The sequence below is a fragment of the Myxocyprinus asiaticus genome, chromosome 40 (assembly GCF_019703515.2).
Source record: "Myxocyprinus asiaticus isolate MX2 ecotype Aquarium Trade chromosome 40, UBuf_Myxa_2, whole genome shotgun sequence".
Lineage (NCBI taxonomy): Eukaryota > Metazoa > Chordata > Actinopteri > Cypriniformes > Catostomidae > Myxocyprinus > Myxocyprinus asiaticus.
Window position 1 is genome coordinate 11,487,981 of NC_059383.1, and position 16,017 is coordinate 11,503,997.

General features: G+C 35.2%; 1 protein-coding gene across 1 annotated transcript in view; it reads right to left on the bottom strand.

Moving 5' to 3' along the window:
• Positions 1 to 6,457: 6,457 nt before the first annotated feature.
• The window catches only part of LOC127431053 (dachshund homolog 2-like), a 228,797-nt gene continuing 219,237 nt past the window's right edge, over positions 6,458 to 16,017 (bottom strand). The window contains exon 12 of the mRNA XM_051681278.1: positions 6,458 to 7,863. Within this exon, the coding sequence (XP_051537238.1) occupies positions 7,826 to 7,863 (38 nt within the window). The 3' untranslated portion in view covers positions 6,458 to 7,825. The remainder of the gene's footprint in view (positions 7,864 to 16,017) is intronic.

The following is a 16,017-nucleotide window of genomic DNA, read 5'->3' on the forward strand; positions in this document are numbered from 1 at the left end:
ATGAAATTTCTAGATGTGGTAAATGCTATTAAAAGACTAGAATCAATCAAACGATCGATCTTGTCTATCTATTGGTCTGTCTGTCTATAAATTGATATATATTTATTATTTGTATTATGTATTTATACATTTATTATAGCTATATTATAAATCTATAAACTGATATATCTATAGATTGTGTGTGTGTGTATATATATATATATATATATATATATATATATATATATATATATATATATATATATGTATGTATTAAATACAAATATAAATGTCTTTCTATTATTATTATTTTATATTATTAATAAATTATCTTTCTACTATGTATCTATAAATGTATTTATTATCGTTCTATCATATATATATATAAAAGTATTTTATCATCTTTCTATTACATATCTATAAAAGTATTTTATCTTTCATGTATTTATACTTTTATTGTTTCTGTATCTATCATATATTTATACATGTATTAAATTATGTATTTATAAATGCATTTATATCTACCATTATGAAATATTTATAAATATTTATTTTATCTGTATCGCTATTATTATAAATAATTATTCTAGCCTAAAAGTATTATAGTCTGCAATTTAGAAAGACCATATTAATAAAAATGTACAATTATCTAAAAATGTTTTGAATAATAAAATATTTAACAAATTAGCTTGTGGACAGAAACTGATCTCATTTTACCAGCCATTTTAGATATTTTAAAGAGACGTTATTTTAAAAGAATAAGCAATACATAAATTATATAAATAAATAAAAACATACTGAAATTATATAAATAAATATAAACATACTGGAATGAAAAGACTTGATTTACAAGAAAATTGATATTTGACGGCATAGTGCTGCAAAGTGATATGATATACTAAAATTACATTTTGTATTTAAATCCAAAACCCCTTTAAACAACTTTTTTAATACTTGTATGATTATACATGCACTGTTAATGACCTCATATTATTGAGAGACTACATGAAATATTTGTACTTTATAAAATACATTTGTCACATTGCAGAGCTATTTAAGTGAACTGCAATAAATTGCAATCAGCTACAGCATCTAAAATTACACACTTTCTCTTATACATTCATACAAATTTAAACCTAAAATGTGATGTTGAGAAAAAAAAAAAAAAAGACATGTCCATATCATTTGTCAACTACCCAAATGCAGTTCTGCACTAAAAATAACTTCAAGCTATGGTGAATGTATATACACTACCGTTCAAAAGTTTGGGGTCACTTGACTGAAATGTTTCTCATGATCTTAAAAATCTTTTGATCTGAAGGCGTATGCTTAAATGTATGAAATTAGTTTTGTGGACAAAAATATAATTATGCCACCATATTAATTTATTTCATTATAAATCTAAAATTTAATTTAAAAAAAAGTTTTTGAAATTGATGACTTGGACAGAATAATAAAGAAAAGCAGCCAATAAGTGCCCAACATAGATGGGAACTCCTTCAATACTGTTTAAAAAGCATCCCAGGGTGATACCTCAAGAAGTTGGTTGAGAAAATGTCAAGAGTACATTTCTGCAAATTCTAGGCAAAGGGTGAATACTTTGAAGATGCTAAAATATAACACAGTTTTGATTTATTTTGGAATTTTTTAGTCACAAAATTATTCCCATATTTCCATTTCTACTATTCCATAGTTGTGATGACTTTACTATTATTCTAAAATGTGAAAAAATTAAAATAAAGAAAGAATGAGTAAGTGACCCTAAACTTTTGAACGGTAGTGTAACTATATTGCTCCCCTGCTAAACAGCATTTGGCTGAAGCAAAAGGGAGACGTTGTGCAGTGTTGTGTTTTGATGACAGTCAATCGTTCATGGCCATGGTGGCATAATCTGTCCAAACAACTTCAATCTGAAGAGGTCGAGAGTCATCGATCCCGGTCATGGTTCATATTTCATCCCTGGGAACGATGTTTTTATTGACATGGATCTGCTGTTATGGATTATAGGCTTGAGAAAAGACATTTGGGAGAGTATGAAAGCACACCCGGCTCTAATGTCAAGCTTGCATCTTCTCTATATTCGTCCACTCCTCCTTTAATCCTTGTCTTCTTGTTAGCCTTAATCAGATTCAGTGTTTTTAATGGAACATATGCTAATTATTCTGTTTTTTTCTCATTTCCACTGATCAACTAGTCCACAGCAGTGATTGTGTTTCATCATACACTCACCGCAATTCCACCCCTAAAAAAATTCACTAATCATAAATGAAGTACTTTGACTACTTTCCATAAAGCCAGTTAGAGTGGAGAGGACTAATCAAGAGTAGATCAAACGACTCATCTTTAATTGAAGTGCAAACCGCACTTTTCTTTTACCCGCAGAGTAGGGCTAATTCAGGCTCTGGCTCTAAAGGGCCTGCTTCTCTTCCTCAAAGTCCTGCAGGTCCACGCAGTATCGGACAACAGATGAATCGCAGTGGTCGTGGTGGGAAATGTAGTTTTGAAGGCTGCTACTCAATGGCTTTGGGGGGCTGGAGAGTACGAGACTAATTAGGTCAGTTCCTCTGGCAGCTGCAGGTGAGAGGTGCTTATTCGTGTTTGCTTCATGTTGAACACCTCAAGAGACAGCCGGGCTCTAGAGTGTTGGAGCTCTAAATGGATTTCTGGGGTGATATGAGTTTAAGGCTTTTGAAGAGACTACAGAAGCACATCCTTATTACTATTATCCCAGACCCATGTGTACATTTTTGAATTGTAAAACTCTCCTCTTTACCGAATAAAGGTGTGGTCCCATTAGATTTTTAGGATGTGAAAATATTTCAGACTCCGCAACGAATAAGGGCAACAGGATATGATGCCCCATTCTACACTTTGCTGGGTTCAATACAAGTTAAGCTCAATCAACAGCATAATGTTGATCACCACAACAATTTATGTAGACTCTTTACATAAAATGTAAGTCTCTCCAAAGCAAACATCTGGCTTGGTTAGTGTAGGGCACTTACAATAGAAGTGAATGGGGCCAATCCATAAGCATTAAATAAATCACTGTTATAGCCACAAGATGTTAACAATATGCTTGTTAACATGACTTTAGTGTGATAAAATCACTTACTAACCTTTTCTGTTTAAAGTTATGTCCAATTTTACAACTTTGTTGCCATGAAGACATAATGTCAGTGACAAATCATAAGTCTACCTAGAACAGTAGTCCACCACAAAAATTACAATTTAAACAACTTTGCAGCTCAATTAATACACAAGTTTCAACAGAATAATTATTGTAAGTGCTTTTATATATTTTTTATGGCCACAATCTCTTCCATTGTAAGTGCCTCACAGTAACCTTGATTTTTTTATTTTTTATTTTTTTTTAAGAAAAGGAGGGACAAGTCATAATTAATGTTCATGGTAATCAACATTACACCACATGCTATTGATTGATCTGAACTTGTATTGAACCTGGAATATTCCTTTAAGTGTAACGTGTAGTTGCAGCTTGTATAAAAGTGTAATAAAGTAACTCAAAGAACACTGCTGTCAGCTTGTTTTGGATGTGCAGCTGACATAAACAGGGCTTCCACAGTCACGGAAAATTTGGAAATATCAGGGAATTGTGTTTTCCAGGCCAGGAAAAGTCACAGAAATTTATAAAATGTCAAAAGCAATGGAAATTTCTACATAGTGTATACAGTGCTGTGAAAAATATTTGCCCCCATCCTGATTTCTTCTGTTTTTGTCTCATACTAAATTGTTTCAAAAATTCAAGCAAAATGTAACATAAAACAAAGGCAATCTGAGTAAACACAAAATACAGTTTTTAAATGATAATGTTATTTATTGAAGCAAACAAGTTATCCAAAACCAACTGGGCCTGTGTGAAAAAGTATGTAGTTACTAAATCCCCAAATCTATGAAACTGCATTCATAATGGGGTTTAGCTGGACTAGACACACCCATGCCTGATTACTGCCAGCCCTGTTAAATCAAATCAACACCTAAATATAATTTTTTATGCAGCATGAAGTTGGCTAAAAGGTCTCACCCAGTAGCACACTATGCCAAGGTTGAAAGAAATTCCAGAAATAATGAGGAAAAATGTGATTAAAATACATAAGTCTGGGAAGGGTTACAACGCTTTTTCAAAGGCTCTGGGACTCCAAAGAACACAGAGCCATTATCTCCAAATGGAAAAAAAACCTGAGACAGTAGTGAACCTTCCCAGAAGTGGCCGACCTTCCAAAATTCCTCCAAGAGCACAGCGACGACTCATCCAGGAAGTCACAAAAAAGCCAAGGACAACATCCAAGGAACTGCAGGTCTCTCTCGCATCAATAAAAGTCAGTGTTCATGACTATCAGAAAGACACACAAAAATGCCATCCATGGAAGAGTGGCGAGGCGAAAACCACTGCTAACCCAGAAAGACATTAAGGCGCGTCTGAATTTTGCCAAAACACACGTTGATGATCCTCAAAACTTTTGGGAGAATATTCTGGGACTGATGAGTTGAAAGTGGAACTGTTTGGAAGACAGGGGTCCCGTTACATCTGGCATAAATCAAACACAGAATTCCACAAAAAGAACATCATACCTACGGTCAAGCGTGGTGGTGGCAGTGTGATGGTGTGGGGATGCTTCGCTGCTTCAGGGCCAGGGTGACTTGCAGTAATTGAGGGAAACATGAATTCTGCTCTCTATCAGAAAATCCTAAAGGAGAACATCCGGTCATCAGTCTGTGAGTTGAAGCTCAAGTGCAACTGGATTATGCAGCAAGTCAATGATCCAAAGCATAGGAGTAAGTCCACCTCTGAATGGCTCAAAAGAAGCTAAATTAAAGTTTTGGAGTGGCCTAGTCAAAGTCCTGACTTGAACCCGATTAAGATGCTGTGGAAGGACCTTAAATGGGCAGTTCATGCTCAAAAACCCTCCAATGTGGCTGAACTAAAACAGTTCTGCAAAAAAGAGTGGGCCAAAATTCCACCACAGCATTGTGAAAGACTGATTCCGGTTATCGGAAGTGTTTGGTTGCAGTTGTTGCTGCTAAAGGTGGCACAACCAGTTATTAAGTTTAAGGGGGCAGTTAGTTTTCACATGGGTGACATAGATGTTGGATAACTTTTTGCTTCAGTAAAAAAAAAAAAAATCTATATTTGAAAACTGTGTATTTTGTGTTTACTCAGGTTATTTGAAGATCTAAAACAATTTAGTATGAAAAAAACAAAAATGGAAGAAATCAGGAAGGGGCAAATACTTTTTCACAGCGCACTATCTCTATAATTTTTTTTCTAGCTTTTCTCTCCTCTAAAATATTTAAGGAGTTAGATATTGCTCTTGTGAAGTCAAGTCAAACTTGCTCACAAACCATAGTGATGTCCGATTTGTCAGTGAATCATTCTTTTAAGTCAATTTTTAAGTCAGTCTAAATCAGAATGATTTTTAAAAATATGATCCAGAAATCACAAATGCCTGGAAAGGTCATGGTAATTCAAAAAGTCAAAAAATGTGGTAACATTGCATAAAGACTATAGCATGCAGTTGACCCATACAAAATAACATGATAAATATTTTAATAGAAATTATATTTAGTAAAATTAATCGCAATTACAATGTCAAGTGAACTAATTGACAATTATTATGATTTTTGTCATAATCGTGCAGCACTTATGTCAGTCATGCATGAGCATCACCACGCTCATTTGACCAGTTGATATTACTGGCTTTATCTCAATAATCCCCTGAAATTGGATTCTTTCACTTGCGGAAAAAATAAATGAATCATGGCTGACTGCGAATAGCGCATTTTTACAATAACATTGGTAACTGAGAACTTGTTTTTGCGTGATACTGCATCTCTAAGTGGCAGCGCAATATAAACAAATGCTACTGAGTGCAGCTTGAAGGATCTATTTCTGTCTGATCTGACCCTTAAAAGTTCTTTCACTGGTGGAACCTAATGTAGTGGAGTTGATTTAATCATAACAAAGAATACATTTGAGCTGTATTAGACCAGATAATTTAGATGTAACCAAATGAAGCAATTTTCTAAGCTATCTGACACATTTTTACAGTGTAAGGCTGTTTTTAATGAATAAATTATAAATCTCAAATAATCATGAATTAAAAATAAAATACAAATACTATCTATTCCACTTTACAGCAACACTGCAAACCATCCAGCATAAAAGTTTGTGTTGAGCCAAGATGTGAATCCATGATGTTTAGAACCTCTGTTTGACAAATGTCTTGTTGCTGTATGAATTCACAGAACAGAGTTCACCAAACTTGAAATTTGGTACGTAGTGAGACAAAACTTATTGCATCTTGAACATACGTATGAATGGAAGTGAATGGAACACCAAGTCTTGTGTGACCACACTTTCAGTTTGTGTAAGATGTTGTAAGGTGAGTGAGGTAAAGACATGTACCAAAAGTGTACAGTTTGAAGTGTACAGACTATAAAAACTACAGCAAAACGCTTCAAGTTTCCATCTCAGTTTTATTACTCAAAGAAAAGAAAAAACCTACCAGTTTGTCCATAGGGGTGTTATATTCAATGTGGCATGTGCAAGGCTGTGATTAGTGTCTTTTGCCATTTTAAAACAACGTTCAACATCATTGATAGCTGCCAATTTGTGATTACGTTACCTATGGAGTTGCTAGCAATGTTTAAAAATAGATTTGAAGAGGCAGCGTTTTATTTTCAATTGATACGTGTCATTTTTCATCATTGTATTTACAAGCATGCTTGCTTCGGATGTGCATAAGGTTACTTCTCATTTTCTTTTTCGTCACTAAAAATGTCTCCACGTAATAACAATGCCAGAATAGCAAACGCTAAAGCCTTTTTACAAGTCTTTATAAACAAAGGTAAAAACAGAAGGGGAAGTACTGTAATACTGTGTTTATAGCAACATCAAATTAACACTTTTTTTTTTTTATTTTTAAGTTAAGGAGCAATAGAGAAAACTTTGCCGTGGGACAAATTAAGATGTACAAAGAACGTGATTAAAATACAATGGAAAACAAGAAAACCAGATAATAAAATGAACACCAGATAATAAACATGGGGCAGGGAACGACAATAGGTGAGAACAATATTTCTACACTTTCTAAAAAAAAATATACAACAAATTAGAAAAAGGAAACAGGTTGATATAGAGTCCCATTCTTGTAATGACAAAACAACAAATGTAGTTTATTAAAGAAGCACACTTGTCTTATTTGGAGTCCTTTTTACATTGTCCACAAAGAATTTGTCTCTTTTGTCCCAGGATCATGAAGAAGTTCTATGAACAAATTTGTCTAGAGACTCGTCAAGACTGTTGTGCTACTGAGAATCACTGGCGCACAGAATCATGTGGGATCAGCAGATAACACTCAATAATCTAATAATAATAATAATAATAATAATAATAATAATAAAAGGGAGATGAGTTTTAGAGAAATGCAGTGTGCTTCACAGAAAGATAGGTAATTCATCAGGTAATGTAGTTTTATACATAAAAAAAAAAATATTTCAGTCTCAAAAATGTGTGGGATGTAGAAGTAGTCAAAAAAATGAGACTTTTATACAAGTTGGTGTGCGGTGTTGAAAGGTCGCCCACAGCAGTGCTCCAGACACACACACTCACACACGTGTCTCATGAGGACTGCAAACACACTGCACCTCAACACACATACATGTACATACACACTCAAGTCCTGTACACGAGTTTCAGGTGACTGCTGTGCACCTGCACCACTTTGCCTTCGAGAAAAAACCCAACGATCCCCTCATCTGTCTGTGGGGTGATCTGTCTGTCTGTCTGTCTTGGTCGTGGGACTACAGAAGGCAGATGTTCATCTCAGTACATGATGGGAGGTTTGGAGAAGGGTCTGTTTTCTGGAATAAAAGAGGGGGAAAAAACAGTTACTAATCTTATACAAATGAAGTTGCATTGAATTTATTACAATTATAAGCATTATCTCTTACACAGCATATATAATAATTCGTACGAGATGATGAAATAATAAGATTTGGCTCATACGCAAAGGTACGACTTTTACACCAACCTATCGACAAACAGAATTTCCAATCGATACAAAACAGGCATCAAATGTTAACTAGCCTCCTATCCAACACTTTATTTTAAGCACAATTTTTGTTGCTCATTCCATATTTAATTCTGCAATACAATGACTAATGTATTTTAATAACCTGTAATACGCTTCCCTTGTCTCGTTCCAAACCCTGATGTTTCCCTTCCATGCTACACATTGTTTTCCTATTAAAATCATGGTTTTACAATTAGGGTTTGGGTAAGGAGTTGGTCTTTATTGATAAGTTTAGGTTTAGCATTTCAGTTAGGAGATAAACTTGGAAAAAGTAAGAACACTCTTTCCAAACCCAGATGTTTCTCTTTCTTCTGTAGTACACAACAGTGATTTTCCTATTAAAATCATCGTTTGGTTTAGGGTTGGGGTAAGGGCTAAAATCCAAATAATTGAGGCCCACCTGAAAACTCAAAACACTTAACTTTTGCATAAAAATGTTAAAATTCATATTTACACCACCCCTGAGAGAATCATGCCAATACTTTTCAATCATCATAATTAAGAAAGGAACAAAAACAAAGACATTCATGTGTTTTATTGTGAAAACTTAAAGGTGCAGTATGTAAAATTTTTCATGTAATATTTGCACTTTTTTTGCCAATGTGTGAACGGCTTGTAACGCAACTTAAAAAATGAGCCCTTCCCGGACTTCCTAGGTTGCCTATTAAAGCCTGTAGACTGATTTTCATGCGAAGGGAGCGGGTCGCTTTTGTCGGGAAAATCCAAAGGATGTGACATTTATGCGCGTTCCCGAGAGCCTTGCCTCAGACAGAAGCTTCTCTTCCGCTATTCAACAGCGTCAACAGATAGTCTGCAACACTAGGTAACGTTATCTTAGAGATGGAATCCAGCAAACGTCCAGCTCCCAAAATTAGCTAACAGCAAATAAGCTGGCTAGCTAGCTAACGCCGACATAGACTATCGTATAAATGCGATATGTCAGCATGATGTCAGTGAATCACGTTCAGTCTCTTTGTACGTTACGTCATTGTTTTGGTCGATGCTCGCTCGCGTCCCTATGGAGTGTGTGCGCGAGCATGAGCAAAAGGTAGCTGACTTCAGTTCCCTTAATGGCCACAGGTGTCATTAATAACAAGGGTTTCTGAATCTTACATAATGCACCTTTAAGTTTTGAGAATGGATCATGTTGTGTTTGCAGTGGCTGTGAAGCACTAAATACGACAAACAGCCACTCGCTGAGGAGCGGGAGCGCTGCACTTAATCCCAGAGCTCATAGCACACTGTCATACAGGAAGCAGTTCATTAGGACTCGAGTGCTTTTACACATTTAACATGCTCGTTTCCGCAAGCACCAACAGATGAGCCCATATGTATGCAGAACGTAAACAAAACAGCACTCGAGGTACCCAGAAAGCAAGCAAGAGAGAGAGGACAGCGTTTACACCTGTGAATGCTCTCTAGACCAGTGGCTCACAACCAGTTTTGCTTCAGGACTCACATTTTACATAGTGTGTTGGATCGCCACTCAACACCCAATCAAAATTGTTTACTGAACAAAAAAACCAAAATGCCTTTAAAGGAATAGTTCACCTAAAAATGATAATTCTCTCATCATTTACTCACCCTCATGCAGTCTCAAGCTCATATGACTTTCTTCAGCGGAAACACAAACAAAGATATTTTGATGGAGACATGAGGTGAATATATCCATACAATGCCAAAGCCAATGGGGTCCAAGCTCTGAAAAGGACCATATGACTCGAGTGATTTAATCCATGTCTTCTGAAGTGACACAATCGGTTTTGGGTGACACATGTGTACAGTGCTCTGCACATGTGTCAAGCACAAGGATGTGTAATCGAGTGTCAAATCATGATCGCCAATGATAATGCAGATGTCAAGATTTATAGTGAAAAAGGAGTCTGTTCTCACCCAAAAAACGATCGTATTGCTTCAGAAGACATGGGAGTAAACCAGTCGAGTCGTATGGTCCTTTTTGGAGCTTGAAAGTTTTGGACACCATTGACTTGCATTGTATGGATATATTCACATCTCCATCAAAATATCTTTCTTTGTGTTCCACAGAAGAATGAAAGTCATATGAGTTTGAGACAGCATATGGGTGAATAGCCTAAATGATGGGAACATTATCATTTTGGGGTGAACTGTTCCTTTAAAATCAAACATTGACATTTATAGATATTACCCCGAACTGTATAGAACTTTATAGGCCCAATTATGTGCTACAGTAATTTATTAAAATGACACAGGTGTGATTTACCAATCTAACACGGAACACACACACACGGAAAAAAACAAAACAAACATTTACAGCTTTATTATTCTTGGTTAATGTAAATTTCAAAATATAATAATCCATTAATGCATTATGAACCAACAAACTAAAAATGAACAATTGTTTTTAAAAGATTAATAAATGCTGTAACAACATTGTTCATTGTTATTTTACGATACCTAATGCCTTTACTTATTTTAACAGATAGAACCTTATTGTAAAGTGCTACCAATAAACTTCATTCAAGATAGATCTCTGAAAACATGTCGTAATATCTTTTTGCTTTTAAAGAAAAAATAATCTTATTTTAAGGCTGTTTAGCAATTTTATTTGAAAACAAAACAAAAATACTTAAGAAATATTTTTTTGCAGTGTATTGTTGAGTTTATTGGACGCATGGCCTTTGTCAACAACTAAAGATGTGCGACGTGTTTTCTCCCTTTTAAAAGTGACATTTATTTAATCTCTTATTCAAATCATGCACACATATGGTTTCCCTGCTGTCCGTGACCCTACCAGAACAGATCTGCCACCCACCAATTAATGAAACTGCCTTAGACCACCCCAAATCTATAAACTTTTAATCATGACTTTGGAAAATGCAATTGGTCAAAAGGTTATATGAAAGTTACATTTTGACTGGTGTTTTGAGAAACAGTCTGTAAATGTAGTGAGTGCTTTCTCATGTACAGCATGCTTTGTTCATAAACATACATGGAGCGTGCATGCTAAATGCAGGAATGTGTGTGCCGTATAAATACATCACATATGACATTCATATTACACATGAATTATAATGTAAGACTGGCACATTGAGGTCTGCTAGAGATTGAGAGATGCTGTGAAGACATAAATACAAGGGTGGTATTTCACTTGCTCTGAAATATGAGATACAAGTAATATCCTCAAGTGCTATTAATTGAGTCCGATGGCTGACAGCAGACTAAATCTGCCATGATGAAGCTGCACCCAGGAGACAGAGGTGTAGATAGTTTGTACACTTAAGACAGAGACCTGACAGTGCAGTACACTATCAGTTTAGTTACACAGGGGCTGGGCCAACATACTAATATTAAATGCTTTATTAAAAACCATACAATAAATCATACAGTAAATTGAGCTAAAATCCTATTTTGATAATCGATTAAGCTTTCATTTACTTGTTCGATTAATTGGAAAAAGGCAAATTATACTTCCAACATTTTATGAAAAACATGTTATCTTGTCCTATGTTCTTCTTCAAACTATGCAAATTTAAGGCTATAAAAAAAATGTAAATGTTCAGTATACATTTTGTGAACAAATATCTAAAATATTATAACTTTCTTTAAAACATGCAGTATATTTATATATATGCATATTTGTGTTAAATAAAATGTTAAAACATAATAGTACAGACCCAAGTAATGGATAATGACCAATGTTTGGTGTAATCTGATTAATGTAATCAGTCACTAATCAAATTACTTTAAGTAAAAAAAGTATTGTAACACATTACATTTAACATTGTTGTAATCAGATTACAGTTACTGAATTCCAGTTTAGATAAATACTTTTAAGTATATTACTTGGGTTAAACATTTCTAAAATTATTTATGTATAAAACATTTAAAACTTGAATTTGTATGTTCATATATATGTCTGTTTGTGTTTCTGTGACAGCTGAAGGGTGTGTGACAATGGAGGAAAAATAGACATTATTTTGAGTTCGTTGAGCGGGAAAAAGTGTTTTAAAAAAGAAACTTAAAAGTAATGTAATCAGAAATGTGATTACTTTTCGCTAAAGGAGTAATTTTTAGGTTACTTTTGAGTAATTTACCCAACACTTATAAAGACATTGACGTAATTTTTTATTTATTTTATTTTGTTGATTAATTTGTGCAACTTCCTCACTAGAGTCACCCAGTGGCGAATTCTCAGGGCCAGCAAAGTCTTCTCATGCCAAATAAATAAATATTTTTCATCCTTTCATTCTCAATCACCTTTTTGCCTATGTATTTTTAATCGCTTTCCACTCTTAATCTACAAACAAATAGAGAAAAACGAAAAGTTTATCCAGTCAGAATTTATTCCTTGATGCGTACAAGCAAAGTGTGAAAACTGTTTCACAAATCACATGCAGTGCAAAAAAATTTCAAAGCAGCGAGTGAGTCTGAGCTCCACCCCCTCAGGCCTTCAGAATTTCCACAGAATCCCTAAACAGTACAAATGAATGGGCAACTAAAGTCAGATTGTCAGATTCATCAGCCAATCAGATTGATTTATTGGTTCTTGGTGGGTGTGATCTTTAGGATATGTCCTAGTTGAGGCCTTCTAGCTGGCCTTGAGTGACGCAATCACGCTTTAAGTGATGTACGTAATTTGAAAGCGAAGAGCGCGAGATCTTGCTGATGAGTCGACTGCCGCTATCGCCGTTGAGAAAGAGATCCTTATGGATTTAAAAACTTAATATGTTCTGCATGATCATGTGATTGCTTAATTTATTAAACAGGAAAGTAGGGCTGATTTTCACTTCAAGTAAATTGGTAAGTGCTTTTTGCATTGTTATAGCAACATCAGGAGATTTCTAAGTGTAAATTAGGCTGCTTGAGGATTCAATGTCGGATCAAGTTTTGAAAGTAGTGCTGCGTTCCATTCAACTCGGCAAGTCGGATTTTACAACTTCCTACTAGGAAAAGTGCAATGGAATGCATCTTGAAGTCAGAATTACAACTTGTAGGCTTGTGCAGAAATTCTCAACTCTGAATTCGCCGAGACGTAGGGGCATGATGTCACACAAACATGTCGACACTCAGGAAGATATACAAAGTAAGTGATAAACATTCACTTTAAGTAATATCGATAAATGTGTTCGTTTCCTCATTACATGATATTAAAGCTTGTTTAACAAACGCTGCAGAAACAGGTGTATAAAACATAATCTCTTTTGATAATCGTACACCTGTAGCACAAATGCTAGAGCTGCAGCATTGTTTATCATTTGGGTTGCTAGGAGACAGCTCTAATGAGAGTCGAACCCCTGCTAAGCTAATGGGAGCGTTGCAGTTCCGAATATCGTGGAATGGAATGCATTTATGGTCGGAGATCTCAAGTGGGAATATCCCACATCCAACTTGAATAGAACGCAGCATAACCGTGTACCCTGATGAGATGAAATGAAGTGTATTGCAAGCAACATTTAAATCACAAATATTACTAGATAGATTTTTTCCAGGTATTATAGACCTCCTTGGTAGATTCATATGAAAAATTATGATTTTTGAATGTCTGTTCGGGAGACGTTCATTTCACAAAACAGTCATTAAATTAGGCTTGCGTGAGCATTAAGTGTCATTTCAAGTTCTGGTTTTCGTGCGTGGACGTGTTTTTAAAATGTCAATTGGTATTACTAGTTAGCTGCGACATAATGTATGATGCCCAAAGGCATAGGGTGTCTTATTAATTGTGAAACTGTGTTTTCTTAATGGCATGAATCACACTGAAGGCCTAGACGTTAAATGCACGGCCCGCCACTGGCGTCACCAGACAAAATGTAAAAAATAGACTGTTTTCAAACAGGTTTTCTGAACACCCCCCTCCCCCCCTCTTTTTTTTCCCCCATTGGTTTGCCCCAAAACTAAAGCAGTCGGTTGAGCCAATGTTGCTGTGATCGGGATGATTAAACAAACAGAGTAATGCTTTAAAAAAGCCACAGAGTTACTCATCCTTGAGTTTCATCCTCATTAGATCACAGCACGATGCCAATTAGTAGGTCAAAAGCTTTAGGATATGAATGGCACTGTATATGTAATAAGCACAGTGCATATGGATGTGGAAAAGGTCACAGTGAATCTACACAAATCATTTTTGCCCTGACTGTTGGCACATCTGCAGAATACTGCAGAAAAATGTACATATGGTAAAATGTGTTAAAAGGAATTAAGCACAACATTCTTACTGGTAGCTGAAAGCAAAATATTTAATAAACGAACACACAATGGGTTAAGTGTAGAACGCTGCAAAAGACACACGTTTAGACCGTTTGAAAACTGTGTTTTCAGTTTCTTAATGTCATCGTTTTCAAGTATTCAGTAATGGAAAGCATTTTTGGTGGAAGAAAATACTGTTCCAGTGTGGATAAGAGGCATAAACGTAGCAAAATCAATGGGTAAATTGACATACATTTTCACATTCAAGACAACTGGGTGATTTAAATATGAATGGATTTAAGACAGGGCTCTATATTTACTTTTTTAGGTGTTAGCACTGATGCTAGTGAACTGAAAAATTTATCAGCACACATTCAAATTTATAAGCACACAGAAGAGTGTGGTTGAAATGATTTTGTTTGTTAAAATTATTTATTACTATTTGTATTATTTACTACTATTTACAGTTTTGATACAATTTCATATTTTTCATGATTTGATATAATTATATTTTTCTATTACTATAAATATTAATTACAAGATAAATCATGGTTGTGCAACAGCCTCATAATTTCCTTGATTGGGCATTTAACCCCCCACCACAGGATATGTATTTCCTTACTTCCTGCTATGTAATAATAATAATAAAAATATATAAAAAAAAAAACAATAATACTTGGGATTTTTAATCATTTTATTATCATATTAATTGTAAAGATTTAAGAATAGACCTCTGAAAAACCCATGTCCATCAACCACTAATCTGAAAAAGCTATTTAGAGGAACACATCCTACGGTGCTTCTCTGAATCTCAGAAACATGCTAAATCCAGTGTTTAAGCTCATCCTTTGGAAATGTAGCAACTAAATGCTCACAGACTTTGAGGGCGAAGCGTAATAATCATTGAGGGCAAACAATAATATTTAGTATTTCAATTTGTCGTCAAATATCATAATTTTTTTAATCGCAAATTTGAGCAAAAGTGTTGCACTCTATAGCCGTGATTTAGGAACAATTTAGACAGAAATTTGTTCTCTGCTTGTTTTGAGATTGAGCACAATTGTAATGACGCATTTTTAGAGCTTTGGGGAAAAACACACTTTCAAGCAGAGTTCAGTTTGCTTCTCCAACACGTTGCGGCTTCTTAATTACATTTTCACCTCACCTTTCTCCTTCAGTTCCCTCTCTCCCTTCACCATTCCACACTTCTCTTAATCGGCTTGTTAAATGATGTCACCTTCTTTTGTGTTCAGCAGTTTTCTGTTAGCACCACTTGTCTTGATTAATCAGAAAAGGCACGGGTCATCGTGATGGCCCAAAACAGAGGTGCAGCCTGAGAATGCGCAAAAAGCTTTTAGCCCGACAAGCACGATCTGGGCAAGGACAATCAAACCTAATGAAATCAGCTGTCACTGCCAAGCTTGCAAAACTGTGAAGTCCGACTTGGGAGAGAAGCATAGGCTAATTAGATTTTTGCCGGCTGTAATGGATAAATGTGGTGAGGCTCGGGGAGGGGCGGAGCGGACAACAGACTTCATACACAAACTCCCCAGGTGGGTCTGCTGCCAGACTTTGAAGCTGATTGTGCACACACCTTTCCTCTTTCAACCTGATGGAACTTCTAGATAAAGAAGTGTAGAGATAAAATGATGATCTGAGACTGTAGGATCATTACACCTTGGGTTTTCGCTTCCTGGACAAAACCGAGCATTCTGTAACCAATTGATTTGATGTGATACATTATTTTAAATATGTTTGTTACATTATTTAGTTTGTT